This window comes from Coregonus lavaretus, assembly GCF_964263955.1.
Source record: "Coregonus lavaretus genome assembly, chromosome: 10".
In the NCBI taxonomy this organism is placed as follows: domain Eukaryota; kingdom Metazoa; phylum Chordata; class Actinopteri; order Salmoniformes; family Salmonidae; genus Coregonus; species Coregonus lavaretus.
Genome location: NC_139997.1, coordinates 45,016,209 through 45,042,417, shown reverse-complemented (window position 1 = coordinate 45,042,417; position 26,209 = coordinate 45,016,209). Strand labels below are relative to the sequence as shown.

At 42.0% G+C, this 26,209-nt stretch overlaps 1 protein-coding gene across 1 annotated transcript; it reads left to right on the top strand.

The window, feature by feature from the left end:
• Positions 1 to 800: 800 nt before the first annotated feature.
• On the top strand, positions 801 to 10,986 carry LOC311136018 (glycerol-3-phosphate acyltransferase 4-like; the record flags this gene model as incomplete). The annotated part of the gene is made up of 13 exons (XM_084170080.1): positions 801 to 965; positions 5,779 to 5,848; positions 5,963 to 6,257; positions 6,484 to 6,558; positions 6,669 to 6,758; positions 8,587 to 8,680; positions 8,895 to 9,010; positions 9,428 to 9,483; positions 9,645 to 9,730; positions 9,837 to 9,965; positions 10,156 to 10,235; positions 10,401 to 10,597; positions 10,916 to 10,986. The coding sequence occupies 13 exons, from the start codon at positions 801 to 803 to the stop codon at positions 10,984 to 10,986; spliced, it is 1,524 nt and encodes a 507-aa protein (XP_084026206.1).
• Between the last annotated feature and the right edge of the window lie 15,223 nt (positions 10,987 to 26,209).

Genomic DNA, 26,209 nt, shown 5'->3' with positions numbered 1-26,209 from the left:
AGCTAACATTATCTGAAAAATAGCTATCTAAATGTTAACAAGTTAAACAACTTTGTAACAATGAATTATGAGTTTGAACTAGTTCTGTGTGTTCTGCATCTATCGTCCAAATGGGAAAGATCAGCCACCCTGGTAGTTGCTAGGTAACGCTACTTAGCTATCAATTTAGCAGGCTGCTAACCAGCTGTTGCTGTGTTGTTTAGTTTCCAACAGCACCATATAGGACCTCTACTAGTTATGTACTGTAGCTACTGACGTTTAATAACTCTGTGTAAAAACATAACACTGAGCTAACTGTTCAGTTAACATGGCAATTGAACGTCAGTTATGTCCCACATCTAACTATTTAACCAGCCTTCATTATAAAGGATGGCTACACCAATAACTGTATTTTTCCAGGGCAGTCTCATCCCTTTTGCAAAGGAACCATAAACAACAACTTATACAGACAGACTGGTGGTTTACAGTGTACCTTTTTCTTTTGAAGGATGGAACAAGTTGAGGACTGTGAAGTTTTGGATGCTCTGACATTGCTGGATCCTTTATTATAGTCTTCATGATGAGACCAGTCTGCTCTCCTAGACATTGACACGTGCTGTCCCAGGCCTGATGTGCCCATGACGCCCTTCTTTCAGCGCATGCTTCAGAAGCTGAGGCTATAAAGGGACTAGAGGACTAGACTACAGCCTTAGTCCTGTTCCTGGACCTCTCCTCTTCAACCCTTCACCAGTCCTCCCTGTTCCCTGCCATATCCCCTCACACTCCACTGCATCACAGCCCTGTCCTCACCTGCTGCCAACATGGGCTGGTTCCTCCTCCCCTTTGATAACCTGCTGTGTATGGTCCTTGGCATATCCTTCACTGTGGGATTCAGCTCGCTGCTAGTCATGGTCGTGCCGGCCATCCTTGGAGTGTCCATTGGGATCCGCAGACTGTACATGAAGAGCCTTCTCAAGGTCTTTGAGGTGAGTTTGCTTCACACTGTCACAATGGGTCCGATTCTGACAAGCTAAGAGTGTGTAAGTGGAATGTAATTCCCTTTTTTATGGACTTTTCTCTATATACGTATTCTGACCTTGAACTTAAGCATGAGAATAGGTGTGTCTACAGATACACCATATTCTGACCTTGACTTAATTCCCTAATAATTCCACCACCTTTATGTGCGAATAAGGTCTAGCGAACCTACCAGTTCCAAGTGGAAAAAGCATCTACTTAATTTTTTCTGATAGAAATAACACCATTCTTCATGCACTATAATTTAGAACTTGATAAGAGCTAGGTAAATGAGTAATCAGTTTGGATAAGGGAATTGTAAATATATATTACACTTGTTTTAGATCTATTTTACCTTATAATCGCTGGAGACTTGTGAAACATTTACATTTAACATTTACATTTTAGTCATTTAGCAGACGCTCTTATCCAGAGCGACTTACAGTTAGTGAATACATATTTTTTTATACTGGCCCCCCGTGGGAATCGAACACACAACCCTGGCATTGCAAACGCCATGCTCTATCAACTGAGCTACATCCCTGCCGGCCATTCCCTCCCCTACCCTGGACGACGCTGGGCCAATTGTGCGCCGCCCATAAAACCAGTCATATGGCAGAAAACTGAAGCATAGCAACATATAAACTTTCCCACAGTAATGTTTCCTATTTCAATCATGTTAAATATTAGCCACTATCAGTATCGACCGTCAGTAGGCCTAATAACCACACATATTCAACTACCAATTTACTGTTAGTTCCCTTCAGTTGGTATAGGTTACATTATCATTCCATTTAAATACATTGTTTTGTTTACCTGCATTTGTTTCCTCTGTAAACGACGGCACGACCCTGTGGTTATTGCTGAGGATCATTAGTAACAGTTGATCATATAAAAAGAAAAGAAATGTAGGCTAATTAAATAGTTATGGAGCGGTGCGCAGACCAAGCCGTAACAGTTTCAACCTGAAGCACGGCGCAATACTTGGCCGTGTCATAACACAGTTACATGGTTAGTGCAGGCAATAGACAAGGGTATAGGCTACTATTGTACACTATTCTCCATATTATAATTATTCTACACTAATTTTCCAACATTACCATGGGTTGAAGAACTGAATGTGGCAATTTTCTGAATGAATCAAACCACAGTTTTCTTTCGTACGTAAAGGATCTCCAAACCTGTTTTTTTAATGATTCATAAATACTTTCCTAAACCTACATAATCTACAAGATCAGTGTATTTTTAAATCTACCAATTGGTGCTGAAACGGAGACGAATATGCATATATTTAGATACCTTTCTTTCATTGATCCCTAATATTCAGAACCCGTTCTCTCAACATATTCTAGTGAGTCTGTAGACAAAATTCTAACTAAAAGGTACACCGTATTTAAAGGGATGGCTTAAGATAAAAGCACTGAAAACCCTATTGAATGAAAAGTCCACGAGAAAATCTGTTGGCCAGCAAGTGGGAGGGTTTTCAGTAGTTGACTGAAATGTATTCAGAGCGCGCAAGAGAGCGTTACGTGACTGAATAAGGTACAGTGGCGTGCAAAAGTATTCACCCCCCTTGGCATTATTCCTATTTTGTTGCCTTACAACCTGGAATTAAAATAGATTTTTTGGGGGTATGTATCATTTGATTTACACAACATGCCTACCACTTTGAAGATGCTAAATATTTTTTATTGTGAAACAAACAAGAAATGACAAAAAAACAGAACTTGAGCGTGCAGAACTATTCACCCCCCCAAAGTCAATACTTCGTAGAGCTGCCTTTTGCAGCAATTACAGCTGCAAGTCTCTTGGGGTATATCTCTATAAGCTTGGCACACTGGAATTTTTGCCCATTCTTCAAGGCAAAACTGCTCCAGCTCCTTCAAGTTGGATGGGTTCCGCTGGTGTACAGCAATCTTTAAGTCATACCACAGATTCTCAATTGGATTGAGGTCTGGGCTTTGACTAGGCCATTCCAAGACATTTAAATGTTTCCCCTTAAACCACTCAAGTGTTGCTTTAGCAGTATGCTTAGGGTCATTGTCCTGCTGTAAGGTGAACCTCCATCCCAGTCTCAAATCTCTGGAAGACTGAAACAGGTTTCCCTCAAGAATTTCACTGTATTTAGCGCCATCCATAATTCCTTCAATTCTGACCAGTTTCCCAGTCCCTGCCGATGGGAAAAATATCCCCACAGCATGATGCTGCCACCACCATGCTTCACTGTGGGGATGGTGTTCTCGGGGTGATGAGAGGTGTTGGGTTTGCGCCAGACATAGCGTTTTCCTTGATGGCAAAAAAGCTCAATTTTAGTCTCATCTGACCAGAGTACCTTCTTCCATATGTTTGGGGAGTCTCCCACATGGCTTTTGGCGAACACCAAACGTGTTTGTTTATTTGTTTATTTTAAGCAATGGCTTTTTTCTAGCCACTCTTCCGTAAAGCCCAGCTCTGTGGAATGTACGGCTTAAAGTGGTCCTATGGACAGATACTCCAATCTCCGCTGTGGAGCTTTGCAGCTCCTTCAGGGTTATCTTTGGTGTCTTTGTTGCCTCTCTGATTAATGTCCTCCTTGCCTAGTCCATGAATTTTGGTGGGCGGCCCTCTCTTGGCAGGTTTGTTGTGGTGCCATATTCTTTCAATTTTTTAATAATGGATTTAATGGTGCTCTGTGGGATGTTCAAAGTTTCTGATATTTTTTTATAACCCAATCCTGATCTGTACTTCTCCACAACTTTGTACCTGACCTGTTTGGAGAGCTCCTTGGTCTTCATGGTGCCGCTTGCTTGGTAGTGCCCCTTGCTTAGTGGTGTTGCAGACTCTGGGGCCTTTCAGAACAGGTGTGTATATATACTGAGATCATGTGACAGATCATGTGACACTTAGATTGCACACAGGTGGACTTTATTTAACAAATTATGTGACTTCTGAAGGTAATTGGTTGCACCAGATCTTATTTAGGGGCTTCATAGCAAAGGGGGTGAATACATATGCACGCACCACTTTTCCGTTATTAATTTTTTAGAATTTTTTGAAACTAGTTATTTTTTTCATTTCACTTCACCAATTTGGACTATTTTGTGTATGTCCATTACATGAAATCCAAATAAAAATCCATTTAAATTACAGGTTGTAATGCAACAAAATAGGAAAAACGCCAAGGGGGATGAATACTTTTGCAAGGCACTGTAAGTCTCAATACCGAATACTGAGAAGTGCGTAGGAAAGGGCGTAAATTCCTAAGTCAGAATCGGGCCCTTAGTGAATGCCTGCTTTGAGAAAAACACGCTTATTTTGATAGGCGACTTGCATACTCTAGAACTGAAAAAGGTATGACACAATTACTTCATGTTTATGTATGAACTTGAACTATGCCTCTATTTTGAATTAGCTTAGCAGTAAGGGGCGTTCATCTAAGGCCAGGCTCAATTTAGAATAGCTGCCCTTATTCCACCCCAGGCTGTGTCTGATCTGCTTTGTGGAGAGAGAAGTCACCTCAGCTTGGCTGTTTTTTTTTTCTAATGTGGTCAGTCAACTTCACTGAGAATAAATGGCACTATGGACATTGTTCTATGGACCAATTCATATAATTTTCTTTGCCATTCACTAAAAGTGAGCACACGAGAGAGACCACTACTCTCAGTGGATTTGTCAAATTTTTCCTCTGGTGGCAGTGTGTGTGGTCTTTGCTTCTCCCCTACCGCATGCATCTGTCAGGGGCATGTCACAGTGCTAAATTAGCCTAGCTGCATTGCCTTTAAAATTACTAGAGATTTCATATCTACAATATTATTAAAATCTCCTACACATTCAAACAAAGGGTTGATGTTCTTTTCAAGAAAATCATGAGTGAATTAGGCCTAGGTGTGGGGCAGCCACAGGAATTGTGGAGGAAATGGTTTAGGAAGGGATATACAGTAGAGGCCTTCACGGGTCCACCCGAACCTGAATATCCGACCCGGGACCCGAGCAGGTCCAACTTCTATGTAGCCACAGCTGATAGACCCGAATGGACCCGACCACTTCTGGTTTGGGTCTGATTGTTCTTGGGTCCGTTCGGGTCCTCCTTTAAAAAAAATGATTGGGTTGGTTCGGGTCCGTGGTCTGATTGTCCTCGGGTCTATCCGGGTCCATACCTCTAATATACAATAACATGAAGAGGTACACTGCTCTGTAATATATGGTCTGTGGTTATGTATATAACATGCAGTGAAGTGGTCTTTGCAGGTAGCACTGTTTACATTAAGGGAGCCACAAATAGTGGAGTTGGCCAACTTGAAGCAGCTACTGTTATTATGTTGATTGCTAATTGCTGACCCATAAAAGACACAGTGAACATCTTTTGTGGTCATACAGTGCTGTGGACTGTTTTCACTACAGTCTCACCCTCAGGGGAAACCACATGCCTCCAAATACTCCAGGCTGCCTGTTTCATGCTTATGGCCCTGTCTAAGATAGCTGTTGTGTTCCTATTCTCTGTGGACCTGCTTACTCAGCTCTTGACTCCCTGTCAGTTGTACCATGTGATGTAGTCTTGCTAGGCCAGGCTAACATAATCATTTATGAGATACAGTCTGGTCCCAAGACTATCTGTGATGCAACTTCAAGCTTATGAATGATGATATCATGGCACAGAGGAATGATTGCTTCTCATCAAATTATAAGAATTATGAATATAAATGTCATAAGCTTTACAATATGGCTTAAAATACCTTAGGGATAGAATTCATGGCTTAAAGAAAGTTCATGTATGATTAATGTATGATACCCCCCTCTTTTTAGTGGGCTACTGTGCGGATGGAGAGAGGCGCAAAGGAGAAGAATCAACATCTTTATAAACCCTATAGCAATGGTACGACCTTTTGATGTACATCTCTCACTTATGGGAATGGCAATGTCTCTGTTGTTGCATTAACTCTGTCTCTCTTTCTATCTCCCTCCCTCCCTCCCTCCCTCTCTGTCTCAGGTATCATAGCTAAAGAGCTGTCTTCTCTGGAGCAGGAGATCCAGGAGCTCCGTGCCAACGGCACCACTCTGAGCTCTGAGCCTGAGTTTGAGATGGCGGACATCATGTATTTCTGCCGGCGGGGGGTGGAGAGCATCGTGGATGATGAGGTGACCAAGCGCTTCTCTGCTCAGGAGCTGGAGTCCTGGAACCTGCTGACACGCAGCAACTACAACTTCCGCCACATCAGCCTGCGGCTCAGCGTGCTCTGGGGACTGGGTCTCTTCATCCGCTATGGCTTCCTGCTGCCACTCAGGTCAGAGGTCAAGAGTCAGGGGTCAGGGTCACCATCTAAGGCAGGAAACCTATTTGCGAGTTATACGCCAACAAGGAGCTGTTGTGGGCGTCAAGAAGGCTACAAATTGGATTTATGAGAATTGTGGTTATTTAGCATTTTATGTGGTTTTTGGACATTACAACATATGTTGTCAACTAAATTGATGTGTGGTGGACTGACTGAAGTTCTGTTTTGTGTTCTACAGGGTTACTCTGGCAGCGTCTGGTATTGGTCTGCTTGTGGTCTTGACTACCATAGTGGGCTTCTTACCAAGTGGCTGGTACGTTTCCACCAACATACCCTCAGAATACACACAAACTTACAGTACCTCATCTACAAGAATATTCTGTATTGGTGAAAGGCTTATTGTCAGTGTGTTGATCTCCTCAGGTTAAGGACGTACCTCAGTGAGAAGATTCATCTGATGTCTTATCGCATCTGTGTCCGATCCCTCACTGCCATCATCACCTACCACAACAGGTACTGTAGACCAACCAAATACTCACTGGCTAGTATCCACAACATCAGCTCAGACAACTGAGACACAAACCTACTGTATTGTGTCACAGCTTTCTGCCCATTTAATGACTCGCCACCCTAGTTTGTACTGAGCTCAAAGACAGTCTTACAGTGCCTTCAGAAAGTATTCATACCCCTTGACTTATTCCACAGTTTGCGTTACAGCCTGAATTCAAAATGGATTAAATAGATTTTTTTATCTCACTCATCTACACACAATACCCGATAATGACAAAGTGAAAACATGTTTTTAGAAATGTTAGCAAATTTATTGAACGTGAAATAAAGAAATATTTAATTTACATAAGTATTCACAACCCTGAGTCAATACTTTGTAGAAGCACGTTTGGCGGCGATTTCAGCTTTGAGTTGTCTTGGGTATGTCTGTATCAGCTTTGCACATCTGGATTTGGGGATTTTATCCCATTCTTTCTTGCTGATTTTCTCAAGCTCTGTTAAGTTAGATGGAGAGTGGCGGTGAACAGCAATCTTCAAGTCTTTCCACAGATTTTCAATGGGATTCAGGTCTGGACTTTAGCTGGGCCACTCAAGGACTTTCACATTCTTGTTCTAAAGCCATTCCAGCCTTACCTTGGCTGTATGCTTGGGGTCATTGTCCTGTTGGAAAGTAAATCTTCACCCCAGTCTAAAGTCTTTTGCACTCTGAAGCAGGTTTTCATCAAGGATTTGCCTGTATTTGGCTCCATTCATTGTTCCCTCTATCCTTAACAGTCTCCCAGTCCCTGCTGCTGAAATGCATCCCCATAGCATGATGCTGCCACCACCATGCTTCATGGTAGGGATAGTGTTAGACGGGTGATGAACTGTGCCTGGTTTTCTCCAGACATAGCACTTTGCATTCAGGCCAAAGAGTTCTGTTTTTGTCTCATCAGACCACATCATCTTTTGCCTTATGCTCTGAGTCTTTCATGTGCCTTTTTGCAAACTCCAGGCGTGCTGTCATGTGCCTTTTTTTCCAGGAGTGGCTTCCGTCTGGCCACTCTCCCATAAAGCCCAGATTGGTGAAGTGCTGTAGACACTGCTGTCCTTCTGGCATGTTCTCCCATCTCAGCCAAGGAACTCTGTAGTTCTGTCAGAGTGGTCATTGGGTTCTTGGTCACCTCAATGACCAAGGTCCTTCTTGCCCGGTTGCTCAGTTTGATTGGACAGCCAGCTCTAGGCAGAGTCTGGGTAGTTCCATATTTATTCAATGTATTTTCAAAAACGTTATACCCTTCCCCAGATATATGCCTCATCACAATTATATCTCTGAGATCTACAGACAGTTCCTTGGACTTCATGGTATAGTTTCTGCTCTGACATGCACTGTCAACTGTGGGACCTTATCTAGACAGGTGTGTATCTTTCTAAATCATGTCCCTAACAATTTAATTGGCCACATGTGGACTCCAATCAAGTTGTAGAGACATCTCAAGGATGATCAAAGGAAATGGTATGCACCTGAGCTAAATTTGGAGTGTCATAGCAAAGGGTTGTGAATAGTTTTTTACTTTATTTCAATTTCAATAAATTTGCAAAAATCTCTGTTTTCAAGTTTTCACTTTGTCATTATGGGGTATTATGTGTAGATGGTTGAGAAAAAATAAATAATTGAATCCAGTTTGAATTCAGGCTGTAACACAATATGTGGAATAAGTCAAGGGGTATGACTACTTTCTGAAGGCACTGTATGTCAGTTAGGGTGGCACACACTGGTTGTTGGTCGTTTTATGAGAAAGGCGATTTTGTTAATGTGTCTCATTCAGTCGTTTCTTTGCTCTGTCCACAGTGAGAACAAACCAAAGAATGGAGGCATCTGTGTGGCCAATCACACAACTCCCATTGACGTCATCATCCTGGCCAATGATGGCTGCTATTCTATGGTACTGTATGTAAATCCTGGTGTGTAACAGTAAGGATTGTGTGTCTATTCAAAGCTGTGTCTGTGTGCGTCTCTGTGTGTGTGCGTTTCTGTGTGTGTCTGTGTATGTGTGCTAGTACGGAATGTGTGGGGCATTTGGGAGACAGATGTATAGCCCATTGTTTGCCAAGATGTTTAGTTCAAGATTCTCACTCAGTCTTCACTTCCTCTCTCAGGTTGGCCAGATCCATGGTGGTCTGATCGGGGTAGTCCAGAGAGCCATGGTGAAATCCAGCCCCCACATCTGGTTTGAGAGATCTGAAGTCAAAGACCGTCACCTTGTGGCCAAAAGGTAATATTGCAGCTGCATGTTGAGAAACCATACTTTCCTTCCATTTCCCATTGTCAGATTGTTGTCGAAGACAGTGTTTCCCAACCCTGGTCCTCCAGTACCCCCAACAGTACACATGTTTATTGTAACCCTGGACACACCTGATTCAACAGCAAATCAATTTTGGCACAATCTTCTAATGTGGTGAAAACAGTTATATTATTAGTAGCGCAGTGACGGTCATGGAATTTTGGATGATGGTTTTCGTTGCACATTTTCTCCACTCCGGACTGCATGTGCTGCCATAGAAATATGCTGCTGCATCGTGATCATTCAGTCAGGGTTATGACGGTTATTTTATTTTCATGACGGTCTTCATCCATAACCGTCCTAATTATTAACATGTTATTTACACAGTTCTGTATTTTATTTTTCCAGGCTTAGCAATCATGTAGCAGACAAAACTAAACACCCCATCCTCATCTTCCCAGAGGGTTAGTATGAAAATTGACCCTTTTCTGATGGATCGAGTGCTGCTCAAATAGAGATGAGCTAAGGCAACTAATGAAGGCTGTAATGATATCTAAAGATTCACCCTGTGTCGGATCTGTGTGAGTGTGTAATGCCGCGGCGTGACAATGTGCTTCTCACTCAGGCACCTGCATCAACAATACCTCAGTGATGATGTTCAAAAAGGGCAGCTTTGAGATAGGCTGCACTGTCTACCCTGTGGCCATTAAGGTAGTCTCTCCCTTTCGCTCTACCTCTCTACCGCCACTTTATCTATCAACCACCTAACCCCGCTCCCTCTCACACCCTTTGACCTCTCCCTGTGTCTCTGTGACAGTATGACCCTAGGTTTGGCGATGCGTTCTGGAACAGCAGTAAGTTTGGGATGGTCAACTACCTGCTGAGGATGATGAGCAGCTGGGCCATTGTCTGCAGCGTCTGGTACCTGCCACCTATGAGCAGAGAGGTGTGGCCTTTCTTTTGGTTTAGCCCAGTAAAGTTGTTATTATTGATTTGTATAATGCAGTTATAAACAAGGGTTTCCCCTAAGGTCTAGACCTAAATCATGTGGACAGTGATAAGTCCACAACTCCATCCTGGTATAGAGACTCCATGTTAATTGTCTGACTGAGCCATCTCTGTGGTTGTCTGCGTAGGAGGGAGAGGACGCGGTGCAGTTTGCCAACAGAGTAAAAGCAGCCATCGCCACGCAGGGAGGACTGGTGGACCTGCTCTGGTGAGTTTCAGTGAATACGCATCACACACATCACACACACTCACACAGATTCTGTCTAGCACGATTCCTAGCTGTGTGTTTATCATGGTGTCTACATTTTTGCAAGTGTACACAACAAGGGTTGTACAAAACTGCTCTTCCCTGTGTTTATCTGTCTGCTCTAAGGGATGGAGGGCTGAAGCGAGGGAAGGTGAAAAACACTTTCAAAGAGGAGCAGCAGAAGCTGTACAGCAAGGTGCTGGTTGGAGACCAGGAGGACCAAGGTGAAGACAGACCACAGGAAGCTAAAGAAGAAGAAGAAGAAGAGGGGGACCAAAATGAAGACATACCACTGGAAGACTACACACCCAGACCACTGGAAGACTACACACCCAGACCACTGGAAGACTACACACCCAGACCACTGGAAGACTACGCACCCAGACCACTGGAAGACTACACACCCAGACCACTGGAAGACTACGCACCCAGACCACTGGAAGACTACACACCCAGACCACTGGAAGACTACGCACCCAGACCACTGGAAGACTACACACCCAGACCACTGGAAGACTACACACTCAGACTACTGGAAGACTTCTCTCTGAGACTACAGGAAGACTGCACACCTAGACCACAGAGAGAGGAAGAGGGGGAGAGAGACCAGGAGGACAAAAGTGAAGACAGACTACTGGAAGACTGCACACTCAGACCACAAGAAGAGAAGGAGGAGGAGAGAGGCTCAGAGACACCAATGAAGGACCAATGAGGGTGGGGGTTCCATTCCTACCAGGTTATTAAGTGTCAGTGGAGCCCCACTCACTGTCTTGGTGAGGCACTAGACCAGAGGACTTATTGGACTGGAAGCCTTAAAGTCATTTCAATAACAATGAACTACTCTGAGACCATGTAGTGCAACTGAAACCGTATCAATTTCTACAGGCTGCAAACCACATACTTTTGAGTTAGTGCTGCACTATGCACAGTCATTTTATGAATGTTAACTATTTTAATACTGTATTTAAATATTTATCTTTAATATTTTAATATATTTTCTTTGTATTTATGCTATTTTGACCAGTATATTTGGGTCGTTCCACCAATAGAGTACTTTTTGGGTAGCGTAATTAGGTCCCCCAAAACTTTCTCTCACCTAATTAAACAAATTAATCATAAAGCGCACATGTTAAACTTAATAAAAACATGTTTTCCCATCTCGAGGTTAAATTAAGAAAAATGAAGTGCCAATTAAAATATTTTTCTGTGTTTTATATATATTTCCACACTGAGGTTGGAATAATACTGTGAAATTGTGAAAATGCAGATAATGCCCTTTTAGTGTAAGAGCTATTTGAAACGACTGCCTGAAATTTCAGCCTGTTTTGGTGGGATGGAGTTTTGGCCTTCCACGGTGACATCACCATACAGTAAATTAATAGACCAATAAGAAAGAGAGTGCCAAACCTCTGCCAATAACAGCTAATTTCCACTTTTCCCCTCCCCACTCAGACTACTCCTAGATAATGCTAGCAAAATTCTTGCTTTGTTTTCAATTAAAATGGTAAAGAATAATCACAGTAAGGTTCTTGTTACCCAAAAAGTATTTTATATTGAGATAAAAACTGTTGCATTGGACCTTTGTGATATCACAACTCCCCTTGTGATAGGGGGAATGGAAACTTGTGTGCAATAGGGAGGGGCAATTGAATGCAAGCTTCACCCCAAAAACATAATTGTTAAAACATTTCTACCCAATCTATCTATGGGTAACGCTCAGATTACAACCACTCACTTTCAGTTATTTGAAAAGCAAATCATCTCCCAGATATCACTATTTCTAAAACAAGCCATAGAAAGTTGGTTGCAATTTCAATTTAATCCTCCAGAAACTACAGAACAAATAATGCAACAAATATTGTGGTTAAACTCAAATAATCTAATTGACAAAAAAACTTTTTTTTTTGACAAAATGTTAAAAAAGGTATAATCTTTGTAAATGATATCATCGGTAGGACTGGTGGAGGTATGTCGCACATGCAGCTAACAAAAACATATGGAAATGTCTGCTCTACCCAAAATTACAACCAAATAATTGCAGCCTTACCGCAAAAATGGAAGAGGAAAGTGGAAGGTGGAGAAAGTAAGGAACTTGTCTGTCGGCCTTGCATTAAAGAACATAAGTGGTTAAGGAAAACTGTGATAAATAAAAAAGTATATCAGTTTAATTTAAGGACCAAAGGATTGACAGCTGTCCCATATAGATTGCAAAATAGTTGGGAAGAGATTTTTGACGTACCGATCCCATGGCATAGTGTTTATGAACTGATACGCAAAACGACACCGGATTCAAAACTTAGAATCTTTCAATTAAAATTATTATATACAATTCTTGCTACCAATAGAATGTTATTTATATGGGGGATACAATCTTCCCAGCTCTGCAGATTTTGCTGCGAAGAGACAGAATCATTAGATAATTTGTTTTGGTACTGTCCATTTGTAGCTTGTTTTTGGACACAGGTCCAGGAATGGCTAAAGGATTGCAATATTTACCTGGAGCTAACCCTGCAGATAGCACTACTGGGTGATCTGAAAAGTCATAGTCAATTGATCAATAACATAATAATACTATTAGCAAAAATCTGTAGAAACAATGAGAATAGAAAGGTTCAGAACTTTTGTAAGACATCACAGTACAGTTGAAATACAGTGGGGGAAAAAAGTATTTAGTCAGCCACCAATTGTGCAAGTTCTCCCACTTAAAAAGATGAGAGAGGCCTGTAATGTTCATCATAGGTACACGTCAAATATGACAGACAAAATGAGGAAAGAAATTCCAGAAAATCACATTGTAGGATTTTTTATGAATTTATTTGCAAATTATGGTGGAAAATAAGTATTTGGTCAATAACAAAAGTTTCTCAATACTTTGTTATATACCCTTTGTTGGCAATGACACAGGTCAAACGTTTTCTGTAAGTCTTCACAAGGTTTTCACACACTGTTGCTGGTATTTTGGCCCATTCCTCCATGCAGATCTCCTCTAGAGCAGTGATGTTTTGGGGCTGTCGCTGGGCAACACAGACTTTCAACTCCCTCCAAAGATTTTCTATGGGGTTGAGATCTGGAGACTGGCTAGGCCACTCCAGGACCTTGAAATGCTTCTTACGAAGCCACTCCTTCGTTGCCCGGGCGGTGTGTTTGGGATCATTGTCATGCTGAAAGACCCAGCCACGTTTCATCTTCAATGCCCTTGCTGATGGAAGGAGGTTTTCACTCAAAATCTCACGATACATGGCCCCATTCATTCTTTCCTTTACACGGATCAGTCGTCCTGGTCCCTTTGCAGAAAAGCAGCCCCAAAGCATGATGTTTCCACCCCCATGCTTCACAGTAGGTATGGCGTTCTTTGGATGCAACTCAGCATTCTTTGTCCTCCAAACACGACGAGTTGAGTTTTTACCAAAAAGTTCTATTTTGGTTTCATCTGACCATATGACATTCTCCCAATCCTCTTCTGGATCATCCAAATGCAGTCTAGCAAACTTCAGACGGGCCTGGACATGTACTGGCTTAAGCAGGAGGACACGTCTGGCACTGCAGGATTTGAGTCCCTGGGGGCGTAGTGTGTTACTGATGGTAGGCTTTGTTACTTTGGTCCCAGCTCTCTGCAGGTCATTCACTAGGTCCCCCCGTGTGGTTCTGGGATTTTAGCTCACCGTTCTTGTGATCATTTTGACCCCACGGGGTGAGATCTTGCGTGGAGCCCCAGATCGAGGGAGATTATCAGTGGTCTTGTATGTCTTCCATTTCCTAATAATTGCTCCCACAGTTGATTTCTTCAAACCAAGCTGCTTACCTATTGCAGATTCAGTCTTCCCAGCCTGGTGCAGGTCTACAATTTTGTTTCTGGTGTCCTTTGACAGCTCTTTGGTCTTGGCCATAGTGGAGTTTGGAGTGTGACTGTTTGAGGTTGTGGACAGGTGTCTTTTATACTGATAACAAGTTCAAACAGGTGCCATTAATACAGGTAACGAGTGGAGGACAGAGGAGCCTCTTAAAGAAGAAGTTACAGGTCTGTGAGAGCCAGAAATCTTGCTTGTTTGTAGGTGACCAAATACTTATTTTCCACCATAATTTGCAAATAAATTCATTAAAAATCCTACAATGTGATTTTCTGGATTTTTTTTCTCAATTTGTCTGTCATAGTTGACGTGTACCTATGATGAAAATTACAGGCCTCTCTCATCTTTTTAAGTGGGAGAACTTGCACAATTGGTGGCTGACTAAATACTTTTTTCCCCCACTGTATATATGGCAAATAGAAATCCTATATGGATGCTGTTAAAAGATAGATGGGAGGTGTTGAATGGAATTGAAGGATGGGACTAATAACAACTAACAAACAATAACAAGATAACTAATAATGTAGGCACGCTGTGTCCATAATAAGTGTATGGGTTGTAGGTTGGGAGCTTTTGTGAAGGAGCACAGTTAGAAAGATATGGCATATAGAAGCAAACCGGATGGACATCATGAAAATGATCGGAGAGGTTGAGACTAGAAGTTCAGGAGAAAGAACAAACAAAATGTAATTATTGTAAAATTGACTGTGTCCATAAAATGTAGATAGTGGGTATGGGCTGGAAGAAGAGGCCTAGACGTTGTTGTACACTAGTTTACTCAAAGTGGGGAAAGGGTGGCTGGGTTGGAAAGTAACAATCTATCTGCAATATTAAGCTGATCTACCCCCACAAAAAAAAACACTAAGTTTTCCACCACACAACACCAGAAAATGACCAGAAAGCTTTTACACTATGATTTGACTATTAGATGTTCATAGTTGCTTTAAAAAAATATATTTAGATTAGAGTTCCATTAATATAACAGGGTGGCCACTAAAATGAGGGACAAATGTAAATTATTCACTTACCGCGTGAAATAAATAATAATCTTCAGAAATGACTTTGTCAAAGCAATAAAATAACTAGTGCTTTACAATGATTGAGAACATGTTTGGGTTAAGTGGGTTAAAATCATACTAGAAGTCTGAAAAACATGGAGGGACATGTCAAAATGCAGATTTTTGGCACTATAGCAAGTCTTTATTCATGTAAAAAATCTGTTAATGAATTTTTCATGAGGTCTATATTAAATGGCACTTAATTTAATATAACAGGCTTTTCAATATTGGTGCACAATTACTACAAAAAAATATCGAAAGGATACAAAAGGCACTCTAGTCGTGGAACCATCCATTTATGCATATTGTGAAAACAGGAGGAAAGGTTACAAAGCAACAGCAGACCAAAGATGCAGATAATAGGGCAATATGTGTCAGTCCTAGACTATAGAGACCATGACATGAAAGACTGTGTTACCATGTTATCAAAGCTCATTGAATGTGTTGTATTTATAATTAAAACATACTCTTTTGATATTGTTAACTGGCGTAGAAAGATCATTTGTGGCTTCCTTTTGGGGGTTGCCCTATCCTGGGTGGCAGTCTGTTTCTGCTCTATTGCCAATTCCTAATTGAAAGCAATAGTAATGGCATCTTTTTGTAGGCGCTAACTCCGACATGGGTCCTTGGTCAAAGCCTATGGGGAAATTAATGTTTTTTGGGGGGATAAACACAGAAAATAAGGTCTGTGGTAAACTAAGGCTTAGGAGAGCTTATATTTGTTATTCTATGAGAGAATATTCATCAGCTAACGTCACTTTGTGAATTTTAAAGCATTTATGTAATGAAAACAAGCACATAAAGGCTACATCATTCATAAAGGTCATGTTAACTGACTGATAGATAATAGACAGTAGCGGCAGCATATGTGGTGAAAGTGTGTCTGTGTGTGTGTGTGTGTGTGGCGTCAGTATGCATGTGTGCACGTGTTGTGTGTGTGGGCGTGTTTTGGGGTGTAAGTATGTTTGAGTGTGTGGGTAGAGTCCAGTGTGTGTGCATAGAGTCAGTGCAAGAGAGTTGGTGCAAAAAAAACCGGTAAATGCAGGTAGTCCGGGTAGCCATTTGATTAGCTATTTAGCAGTTAGAAGCTGTTCACAGTCCTTTTGGTTCCAGACTTGGTGCACTGGTACCGCTTGCCATGCGGTAGCAGAGAGAACAGTTTTAGGCTTGGCTGGCTGGAGTCTGACACTTTTTTTGGGCCTTCCTCTTACATCGCCTGGTATAGAGGTTCTGGATGGCAGGGAGCTCTGCCCCAGTGATGTACTGGGCCATACTCACCATCCTCTGTAGCGCCTTGTGGTCGGGTGCCTTGCAGTTGCCGATCCAAGCTGTGATGCAACCAGTCAAGATGCTGTCAATGGTGCAGCGATATGGCCTAAAAATCATATCTATTTTTTTTCACGATATACACTACACGACCAAAGGTATGTGGACACCTGCTCGTCGAACATCTCATTCCAATATCATGGGCATTAATATGGAGTTGGTCCCCCCTTTGCTGCTATAACAGCCTCCACTATTCTGGGAAGGCTTTCCACTAGATGTTGGAACATTGCTGCGGGAACTTGCTTCCATTCAGCCACAAGAGCATTAGTGAGGTCGGGCACTGATTTTGGGCGATTAGGCCTGGCTTGCAGTCGGCGTTCCAATTCATCCCAAAGCAGTTCGATGGGGTTGAGGTCAGGTCTCTGTGCAGGCCAGTCAAGTTATTCCACATCGATCTTGACAAACCATTTCTGTATGGACCTCACTTTGTGCATGGGGGCATTGTCATGCTGAAACAGGAAAGGGCCTTCCCCAAACTGTTGCCACAAAGTTGGATGCACAGAATCCTCTAGAATGTAATTGTATGATGTAGCGTTAAGATTTCCCTTCACTGGAACTAAGGGGCCTAGCCCGAACCATGAAAAACAGCCCCAGACCATTATTCCTCCTCCACCAAACTGTACAGTTGGCACTATGCATTTGGGCAGGTAGCATTCTCCTGGTATCCGCTAAACCCAGATTCGTCCCTCGGGCTGCCAGATGGTGAAGTGTGATTTCATGAAGCTCCAGACGAACAGTTCTTGTGCTAATGTTGCTTCCAGAGGCAGTTTGGAACTCGGTACTGAGTGTTGTAACCAAGGACAGGCGATTTTTACGCGCTATGCGCCAACCACTTCGTGTAATGACTAAAAGTGTCATTAGGCCAGAATTCATGCGTCCGCTGCTGTCTGCACGTGTCTTGGTGTCTGCCACTCATCTCTGCCATGGCAGAATTTCAGTGTTCTTGTCAAACCACATCGCATTTTGGAGCGTAGGCTATACCACCCATTTTCAAGTCCATTCGCACATTTTTCATACCACCCATTTTTCTATGATAAATAATGGTTTAAAACCTACAGTTTTCTTGACATTTTGTTATTGTTATAGGCTCATGTTTTATCAGTACAGCGAGATCACACAGTCGTCCGGAACAGCTGGTGCTCTCAAGCATGCTTCAGTGTTGCTTGCCTTGAATCGAGCATAGAAGGCATTTAGCTCATCTGGTAGGTTCGCGTCGCTGGGCAGCTCGCGAATGAGTTTCCCTTTGTAATGCGTGATAGTTTGCAAGCCCTGCCACATCTGTCTAGAGTCAGAGCCGGCGTAGTAGGATTTCGATCTTAGTCCTGTATTGACGCTTTGCCTGCTTGATGGCTCGTCGGAGGTCGTAGCGGGATTTCTTATAAGCGTCGAGATTAGTGTCCCGCTCCTTGAAAGCGGAAGCTCTAGTCACTATGGGGGCGACGTCGTCGATGCACTTATTAATGAAGTCGGTGACTGATGTGGTAAAATCCTCAATGTTATTGTATCAATGCCGGAACATATTCCAGTCTGGGCTAGCGAAACAGTCCTGTAGCTTAGCATCCGCTTCATCGGACCACTTCCGTATTGAGCGGGTACTTCCTGTTTGAGTTTATGCTTGTAAGCAGAAAGCAGGTGGATAGAGTTACAGTGAGGGAAAAAAGTATTTGATCCCCTGCTGATTTTGTACGTTTGCCCACTGTCAAAGACATGATCAGTCTATAATTTTAATGGTAGGTTTATTTGAACAGTGAGAGACAGAATAACAACAAAAAAATCCAGAAAAACACACTTTAATGACTTGGAGAAGATCTGCAAAGAGGAGTGCAACAAAATCCCTCCTGAGATGTGTGCAAACCTGGTGGCCAACTACAAGAAACGTCTGACTTCTGTGATTGCCATCAAGGGTTTTGCCACCAAGTACTAAGTCATGTTTTGCAGAGGGGTCAAATACTTATTTCCCTCATTAAAATGCAAATCAATTTATATCATTTTTGACATGCGTTTTTCTGGATTTTTTTGTTGTTATTCTGTCTCTCACTGTTCAAATAAACATACCATTAAAATTATAGACTGATCATTTCTTTGTCAGTGGGCAAATGTACAAAATCAGCAGGGGATCAAATACTTTTTTCCCTCACTGTATGGTCTGATTTGTCAAAGGGAGAGTGAGGGAAGGCCTTGTATGCGTTTCTGTGTGTGGAGCAGTGGCAGTCGGTGCCGTTTAAAATTGTTTTTATGAAGCATGGCCTTATTTCTATTACAGCATATTGGATTGTCATTCATATTCCCTTCACCCAGCTCAATATAACATCGATAGGTTTAGGCTACTACATGATACTCAAATTTTCCCTATACCTATCATGTGGTTACTACAACCTAGCCTTTGAATGAATGTTTACAACGTAGGTGCACAGGTCGAGAGAAATTTGAGAAATCAAGGTGACAGACATTGACACATTCAATACCACCTTCCACAATCTTGCCTGCATCTTACTGATCTAGGGTGTAATCATTAGTCCAAATTCAGGTATGTTTATCCCCATTTCATTCCGCTTGCTTCCGTTTAGGAAATGTTTTTCAACAGAATCGGCAGTCTGAATAGGCTACACCCCTGATCACATACAAACACAGTTCACTTTCATAGCAGCCACAAACAGCATGATCCCTTTGATCGTTGGATAATTCCTTCTCGCATCTACAGTGGGGAAAAAAAGTATTTAGTCAGCCACCAATTGTGCAAGTTCTCCCACTTAAAAAGATGAGAGAGGCCTGTAATTTTCATCATAGGTACACGTCAACTATGACAGACGAATTGAGAAAAAAAAATCAAGAAAATCACATTGTAGGATTTTTAATGAATTTATTTGCAAATTATGGTGGAAAATAAGTATTTGGTCACCTACAAACAAACAAGATTTCTGGCTCTCACATACCTGTAACTTCTTCTTTAAGAGGCTCCTCTGTCCTCCACTCGTTACCTGTATTAATGGCACCTGTTTGAACTTGTTATCAGTATAAAAGACACCTGTCCACAACCTCAAACAGTCACACTCCAAACTCCACTATGGCCAAGACCAAAGAGCTGTCAAAGGACACCAGAAACAAAATTGTAGACCTGCACCAGGCTGGGAAGACTGAATCTGCAATAGGTAAGCAGCTTGGTTTGAAGAAATCAACTGTGGGAGCAATTATTAGGAAATGGAAGACATACAAGACCACTGATAATCTCCCTCGATCTGGGGCTCCACGCAAGATCTCACCCCGTGGGGTCAAAATGATCACAAGAACGGTGAGCAAAAATCCCAGAACCACAAGGGGGGACCTAGTGAATGACCTGCAGAGAGCTGGGACCAAAGTAACAAAGCCTACCATCAGTAACACACTATGCCGCCAGGGACTCAAATCCTGCAGTGCAGACGTGTCCCCCTGCTTAAGCCAGTACATGTCCAGGCCCGTCTGAAGTTTGCTAGAGTGCATTTGGATGATCCAGAAGAGGATTGGGAGAATGTCATATGGTCAGATGAAACCAAAATAGAACTTTTTGGTAAAAACTCAACTCGTCGTGTTTGGAGGACAAAGAATGCTGAGTTGCATCCAAAGAACACCATACCTACTGTGAAGCATGGGGGTGGAAACATCATGCTTTGGGGCTGTTTTTCTGCAAAGGGACCAGGACGACTGATCTGTGTAAAGGAAAGAATGAATGGGGCCATGGATCGTGAGATTTTGAGTGAAAACCTCCTTCCATCAGCAAGGGCATTGAAGATGAAACGTGGCTGGGTCTTTCAGCTGTCTGTCATGGCTTTGTCTGTCATAGTTGACGTGTACCTCTGATGAAAATTACAGGCCTCTCTCATCTTTTTAAGTGGGAGAACTTGCACAATTGGAGGCTGACTAAATACTTTTTTTCCCCACTGTATGCACTCTCCTCCTCTCACCTTTTCCCTTTGCTTGTGGACTTCAGTGCACAACACATCAGCTGTCTGTGACCAGGTGAAAAAACCTTTCCGAGTCAAACCTACATATCATAACCACTACACAGCCTACATTGTTGTTACTATATTAGCTAATGTCAAGTCAACAAAGCTACTAAAACTAACGTGTTAGTAAACCCGCTGAAATCATGCAGTACAGTTAGCAAGCAGTCCAGCAGTTACACCGGCGGGCCCCGGTAGTAATAAATTAATACAACCAAAAGCATACCTTGACTTGGAAGAGTTCCAGTGTTGGATAACCATAGCCAGCTAGGAAACAAAGCATCCCTCTCTGTTTGAGTAGGCTAAACTAGCTAGCTGCATTTGCTAGCTAAGTAAGTGAAAGTGAAAAAATATTAAACATAGCTAGCTCTCTCTCTCTTGCTTCACCTTCATTTTTGCAGAAATTAATTTGTTAAAAACTGTTCAACTATTGTCTTTCTCTCTCTTTGAGTCAACTACTCACCACATTTTATGCACTGCAGTGCTAGCTAACTGTAGCTTATGCTTTCAGTACTAGATTCATTCTTTGATCCTTTGATTGGATGGACAACATGTCAGTTCATGCTGCAAGAGCTCTGATAGTTTGGAGGACGTCCTCCAGAAGTTGTCATAATTACTGTGTAAGTCTATGGTTTTGTATTGAAGTCAATGTACCCAGAGGAGGACGGAAACCAGCTGTCCTCCGGCTACACCATGGCAATACCCTACAGAGTGCTGTTGAGGCTACTGTAGACCTTCATTTCAAAACAGTGTGTTTTCATCAATTATTTGGTGACGTGAATATATTTAGTATAGTTTTATCTAAAAAGGATAACTTCTTTCATGTTTCACAATTTTTATTTTTATGAAACTCACTGAGGAGGATGGTCTATCCCTTCCTCCTCTGGGGAGCCTCCACTGGTGTGGAGTAAAGGTGATCTAGAGTTTTGTCACCTCTAGTTGCACAGGTGACATGCTGTTAAAAATAAGGTAAAACGGTTTTCAGTTTCCCTGCATTAAAATCACCGGCCACGAGAAACGCAGCCATTTTTTTGTTTGCTTAAGGCCCTAGACAGCACGTTGAGTGCGGTCTTAGTGCCAGCATCGGTTTGTGGTGGTAAATAGACTGCTACGAAAAATATAGATGAACTTGCTTGATAAACAGTATGGTATGTAGCTTATCATAAGGTATTCTAACTCAGGCGAGCAAAAACTTGAGACTTCCTTAACATTAGAGTTGCGCACCAGCTGTTGTTAACAAAGAGACACACCCCTCTTTCCTTCATCTTACCTGAGTCTGCCGTCCGGTCTTGACGATGCATAGAGAAACCAGCGAGATGTATATTGTTCATGTCCTTGTTCAGCCACGACTCTGAGAAACATAGGATATTATGTAAAAAAAAGAATACACGTAAAATAAAATACAAAACGTAGCAGAATTGGTCAGGAGCCCGTAAGACGGCTGCTATCCACTGCAGCGCCATCTCTGTTTAAATTCTGTATCACCCCATTCAAACAATCAAAGTTTTATTGATATAATAATGCCTTTTCAGGCTTAGATTTCACAGATGTTTTAGTTTTATGGTATGCTGATTGGACTGGTATTAAAAAAGTATATTGCAGTTAGAAACTGGGGCAATCAGCAGTTGCTACATCCATTTTTGGACTTATAAATTAATGATATGGACATATTGATTCTTGAAGATTATAATTTATGCCTCATTAGCTTAGTTTAACTGTCATACCCCATCAGAACCCAAAATATAAGCTTGTTTTACTCCAATATTTACTTAAATACTTCAACTAAAACTAAAAGGCTGGTCATTGCTAGGGCAGTTGTGGTGACCATATCACACCACACTGGCAGTCATGAGTCATGACCGCAGTCATTTTCCAAGTGACCGTTGAGTCATGTAATCTCCTCCTATGTGCTCTGTACTGTACATGAATGGTGCTGATGGGTTGGTAGTACCCAACTCTCTAACGACTGTCAGGTCGTTAATGGCCTGGTACTCAGTGCATATTGTCCCTCTAATCACTCTGACATCAATGCAAATGCAATCGAAAATCACATAAAACACTTAGGCTATCCACTTAGTGTCACGCCCTGACATAGAGTTCGCTAGTTGGTTTGGTCAGGGTGTGAGTATCTATGTAATGTGAATATCTATGTTTTCTAGATCTATGTTGGCCGGGTGTGGTTCCCAATCAGAGGTAGCTGTCGATCGTTGTCTCTGATTGGGGATCATACTTTGGTAGCCATTTTGCCTACCTATGTTGTGGGATCTTGACTCTTGTTTGTGTGTAGCCATTGTGAGCTTCACGTTACATTGCTTTTGTTGTTTTGTCGTGTGTTTACTTCGTTAATAAACATGTATGCATTCCACGCTGCACCTTGGTCCAATCCTGTACTCAACGAACGTGACAGAAGATCCCACCACCAACGGACTAAGCAGCGTGGCCAGGAAAAGCAAAAAGCCTGGACAAGGGAGGAGATACTGGAAGGAAAAGGATCATGGACGTGGGAAGAGATCCAGGATGGTATGGATCGCCTTCCTTGGGAGCAAACAGAGGCAGCGAGGGAGAAAAGACGGCGATTCCAAAATGCAAAACGACGAAGGAGACCCGAGAGGCAACCCCAAGCAATTTTTTGGGGGGGGCACACGGGGTGGTCGACGAAGCAGCAGGAGGCTGCTTACAAAGCATGTAGAGGTCTGTAATTTTTATCATAGGTACACTTCAACTGTGAGAGACGGAATCTAAAACAGAAATCCAGAAAATCACATTGTATGATTTTTAAGTAATTAATTTGCATTTTATTGCATGACATAAGTATTTGATACATCAGAAAAGCAGAACTTAATATTTGGTACAGAAACCTTTGTTTGCAATTACAGAGATCATACGTTTCCTGTAGGTCTTGACCAGGTTTGCACACACTGCAGCAGGGATTTTGGCCCACTCCTCCATACAGACCTTCTCCAGATCCTTCAGGTTTCGGGGCTGTCGCTGGGCAATACGGACTTTCAGCTCCCTCCAAAGATTTTCTATTGGGTTCAGGTCTGGAGACTGGCTAGGCCACTCCAGGACCTTGAGATGCTTCTTACGGAACCACTCCTTAGTTGCCCTGGCTGTGTGTTTCGGGTCGTTGTCATGCTGGAAGACCCAGCCACGACCCATCTTCAATGCTCTTACTGAGGGAAGGAGGTTGTTGGCCAAGATCTCGCGATACATGGCCCCATCCATCCTCCCCTCAATACGGTGCAGTCGTCCTGTCCCCTTTGCAGAAAAGCATCCCCAAAGAATGATGTTTCCACCTCCATGCTTCACGGTTGGGATGGTGTTCTTTGGGTTTTACTCATCCTTCTTCTTCTTCCAAACACGGCGAGTGGAGTTTAGACCAAAAAGCTCTATTTTTGTCTAATCAGACCACATGACCTTCTCCCATTCCTCCTCGGGATCATCCAGATGGTCACTGGCAAACTTCAGACGGGCCTGGACATGCGCTGGCTTGAGCAGGGGGACCTTGCGTGCGCTGCAGGATTTTTATCCATGACGGCGTAGTGTGTTACTAATGGTTTTCTTTGAGACTGTGGTCCCAGCTCTTTTCAGGTCATTGACCAGGTCCTGCCGTGTAGTTCTGGACTGATCCCTCACCTTCCTCATGATCATTGATGCCCCACGAGGTGAGATCTTGCATGGAGCCCCAGACTGAGGGTGATTGACTGTCATCTTGAACTTCTTCCATTTTCTAATAATTGCGCCAACATTTGTTGCCTTCTCACCAAGCTGCTTGCCTATTGTCCTGTAGCCCATCCCAGCCTTGTGCAGGTCTACAATTTTATCCCTGATGTCCTTACACAGTCTTGGCCATTGTGGAGAGGTTGGAGTCTGTTTGATTGAGTGTGTGGACAGGTGTCTTTTATACAGGTAACGAGTTCAAACAGGTGCAGTTAATACAGGTAATGAGTGGAGAACAGGAGGGCTTCTTAAAGAAAAACTAACAGGTCTGTGAGAGCCGGAATTCTTACTGGTTGGTAGGTGATCAAATACTTATGTCATGCAATAAAATGCAAATTAATTACTTAAAAATCATACAATGTGATTTTCTGGATTTTTGTTTTAGATTCCGTCTCTCACAGTTGAAGTGTACCTATGATAACAATTACAGACCTTTACATGCTTTGTAAGTAGGAAAACCTGCAAAATCGGCAGTGTATCAAATACTTGTTCTCCCCACTGTATATCTTATGGAATATGAGATTAAACTAACTCAGTAATTACTTGTACTGGCAATATAATTGAATTAGCTCTTCAATTATATTATGATCATTACAAAAATCAAATCATGGCTTTATTTTCATTGCACCCTTCGTTTTATCGCAGGAGACAGTTTTATTACTCATCACTGTATTCTTTACCAAAAGGTTGACTGGACCTCTTTGAAGTCACATCGATCACATCACTGCACTCTTTTTGTTTACAAAGCCCTGCTCCACATATTTCCGAAGTACCTAACATTACTGTTAAGATTTAAAATGACAAGTTAATCAACCCCTTCTCAGTGTTTGTTGACTCCGCGAGTTAGGTAGATCAGCCTTTAATTTCCTTGCACTTTATGTGTGGAATGATCTGCAATACACTTTAAAATTGGAGGAATTGTTGCCTCTAGGGCATTTCAGAGGGTTGTTAGGGGACCTTTTTACTGAAGAATGTGTCAGTTTTTTATGATTGTAGATAGAGACATAAAACATCAGCTGACTTTAGTGATAATAAATCATCAGTACTGATTTCCTGTAAGTTGAAACGGCTTCAGTTCAAGTAAATATGTTTGCTAATTGGCCCAACATAATTTAGTCTGTCACACGTACACTCATTTTATCCTCAGAAATGGTTACAGAACCTATGGAAATTGGTTTGTTGCATGGCCCCTTGGGAAACTATACATTTTTTTTATATTTTTTACAAAAAAATGAGGTGGGAAGGAATAGAGCGTTGGGGTGAGTGTTACTGGCTATACTGGCTCGGGGTAGGGACGTGCCGGCGGCTCGGGCACGCACACCACATAATTTTAACGTGGAAATGTGGGTAATATTTGGTTGAGACGTGGTTGAGATTTCAACCTTTATTCACCCACTCAAAAAGACAGTCAGAAAATTGTTGAATTCCAAATGTGTTATCACTATGCTTTCAACCATTTTAAAAGCACAACAAAGTTCAAATGGGAATACAATGGCAGATATTTTCTATTTATACAACAACTTAATGTGTTATCACTGTGCTGCATCTAATAGCACAACCAAATGACCTGGATTGCAGTTGACATCACCTTAAAAGTACAAAGTGCAAATTATCAAAGCTATTCAAGATTCAAGATGTGAAGAGCTCCACAGACCTGCAACCTTTGCATACTATCTTGAACATGCACACTTTCTATGAATACATAAGAAGACATTGATAGTTACAGTAGGCTAACCTCAAAATGTGACCATGGATGTGTTACTCATTTTAAGGTTGAATAAATACTTTTGCATTAGTTTGTAAGATATCCTTAATTTTGGGCTATTTACTGTATTACAAAAAGAGTATTGAATTGTGTTTGGTTGACAACGAAACCAAATATCAACATTTAAAGGATATCTAATACTTGTATAGTTTCATCTGAGACACTGGCTTAATGCTGTTCTTTAACTTGTATTTTTGGTTTAGTTGGAGATGTGAATCCAACATATCATTTGTAAACTTGT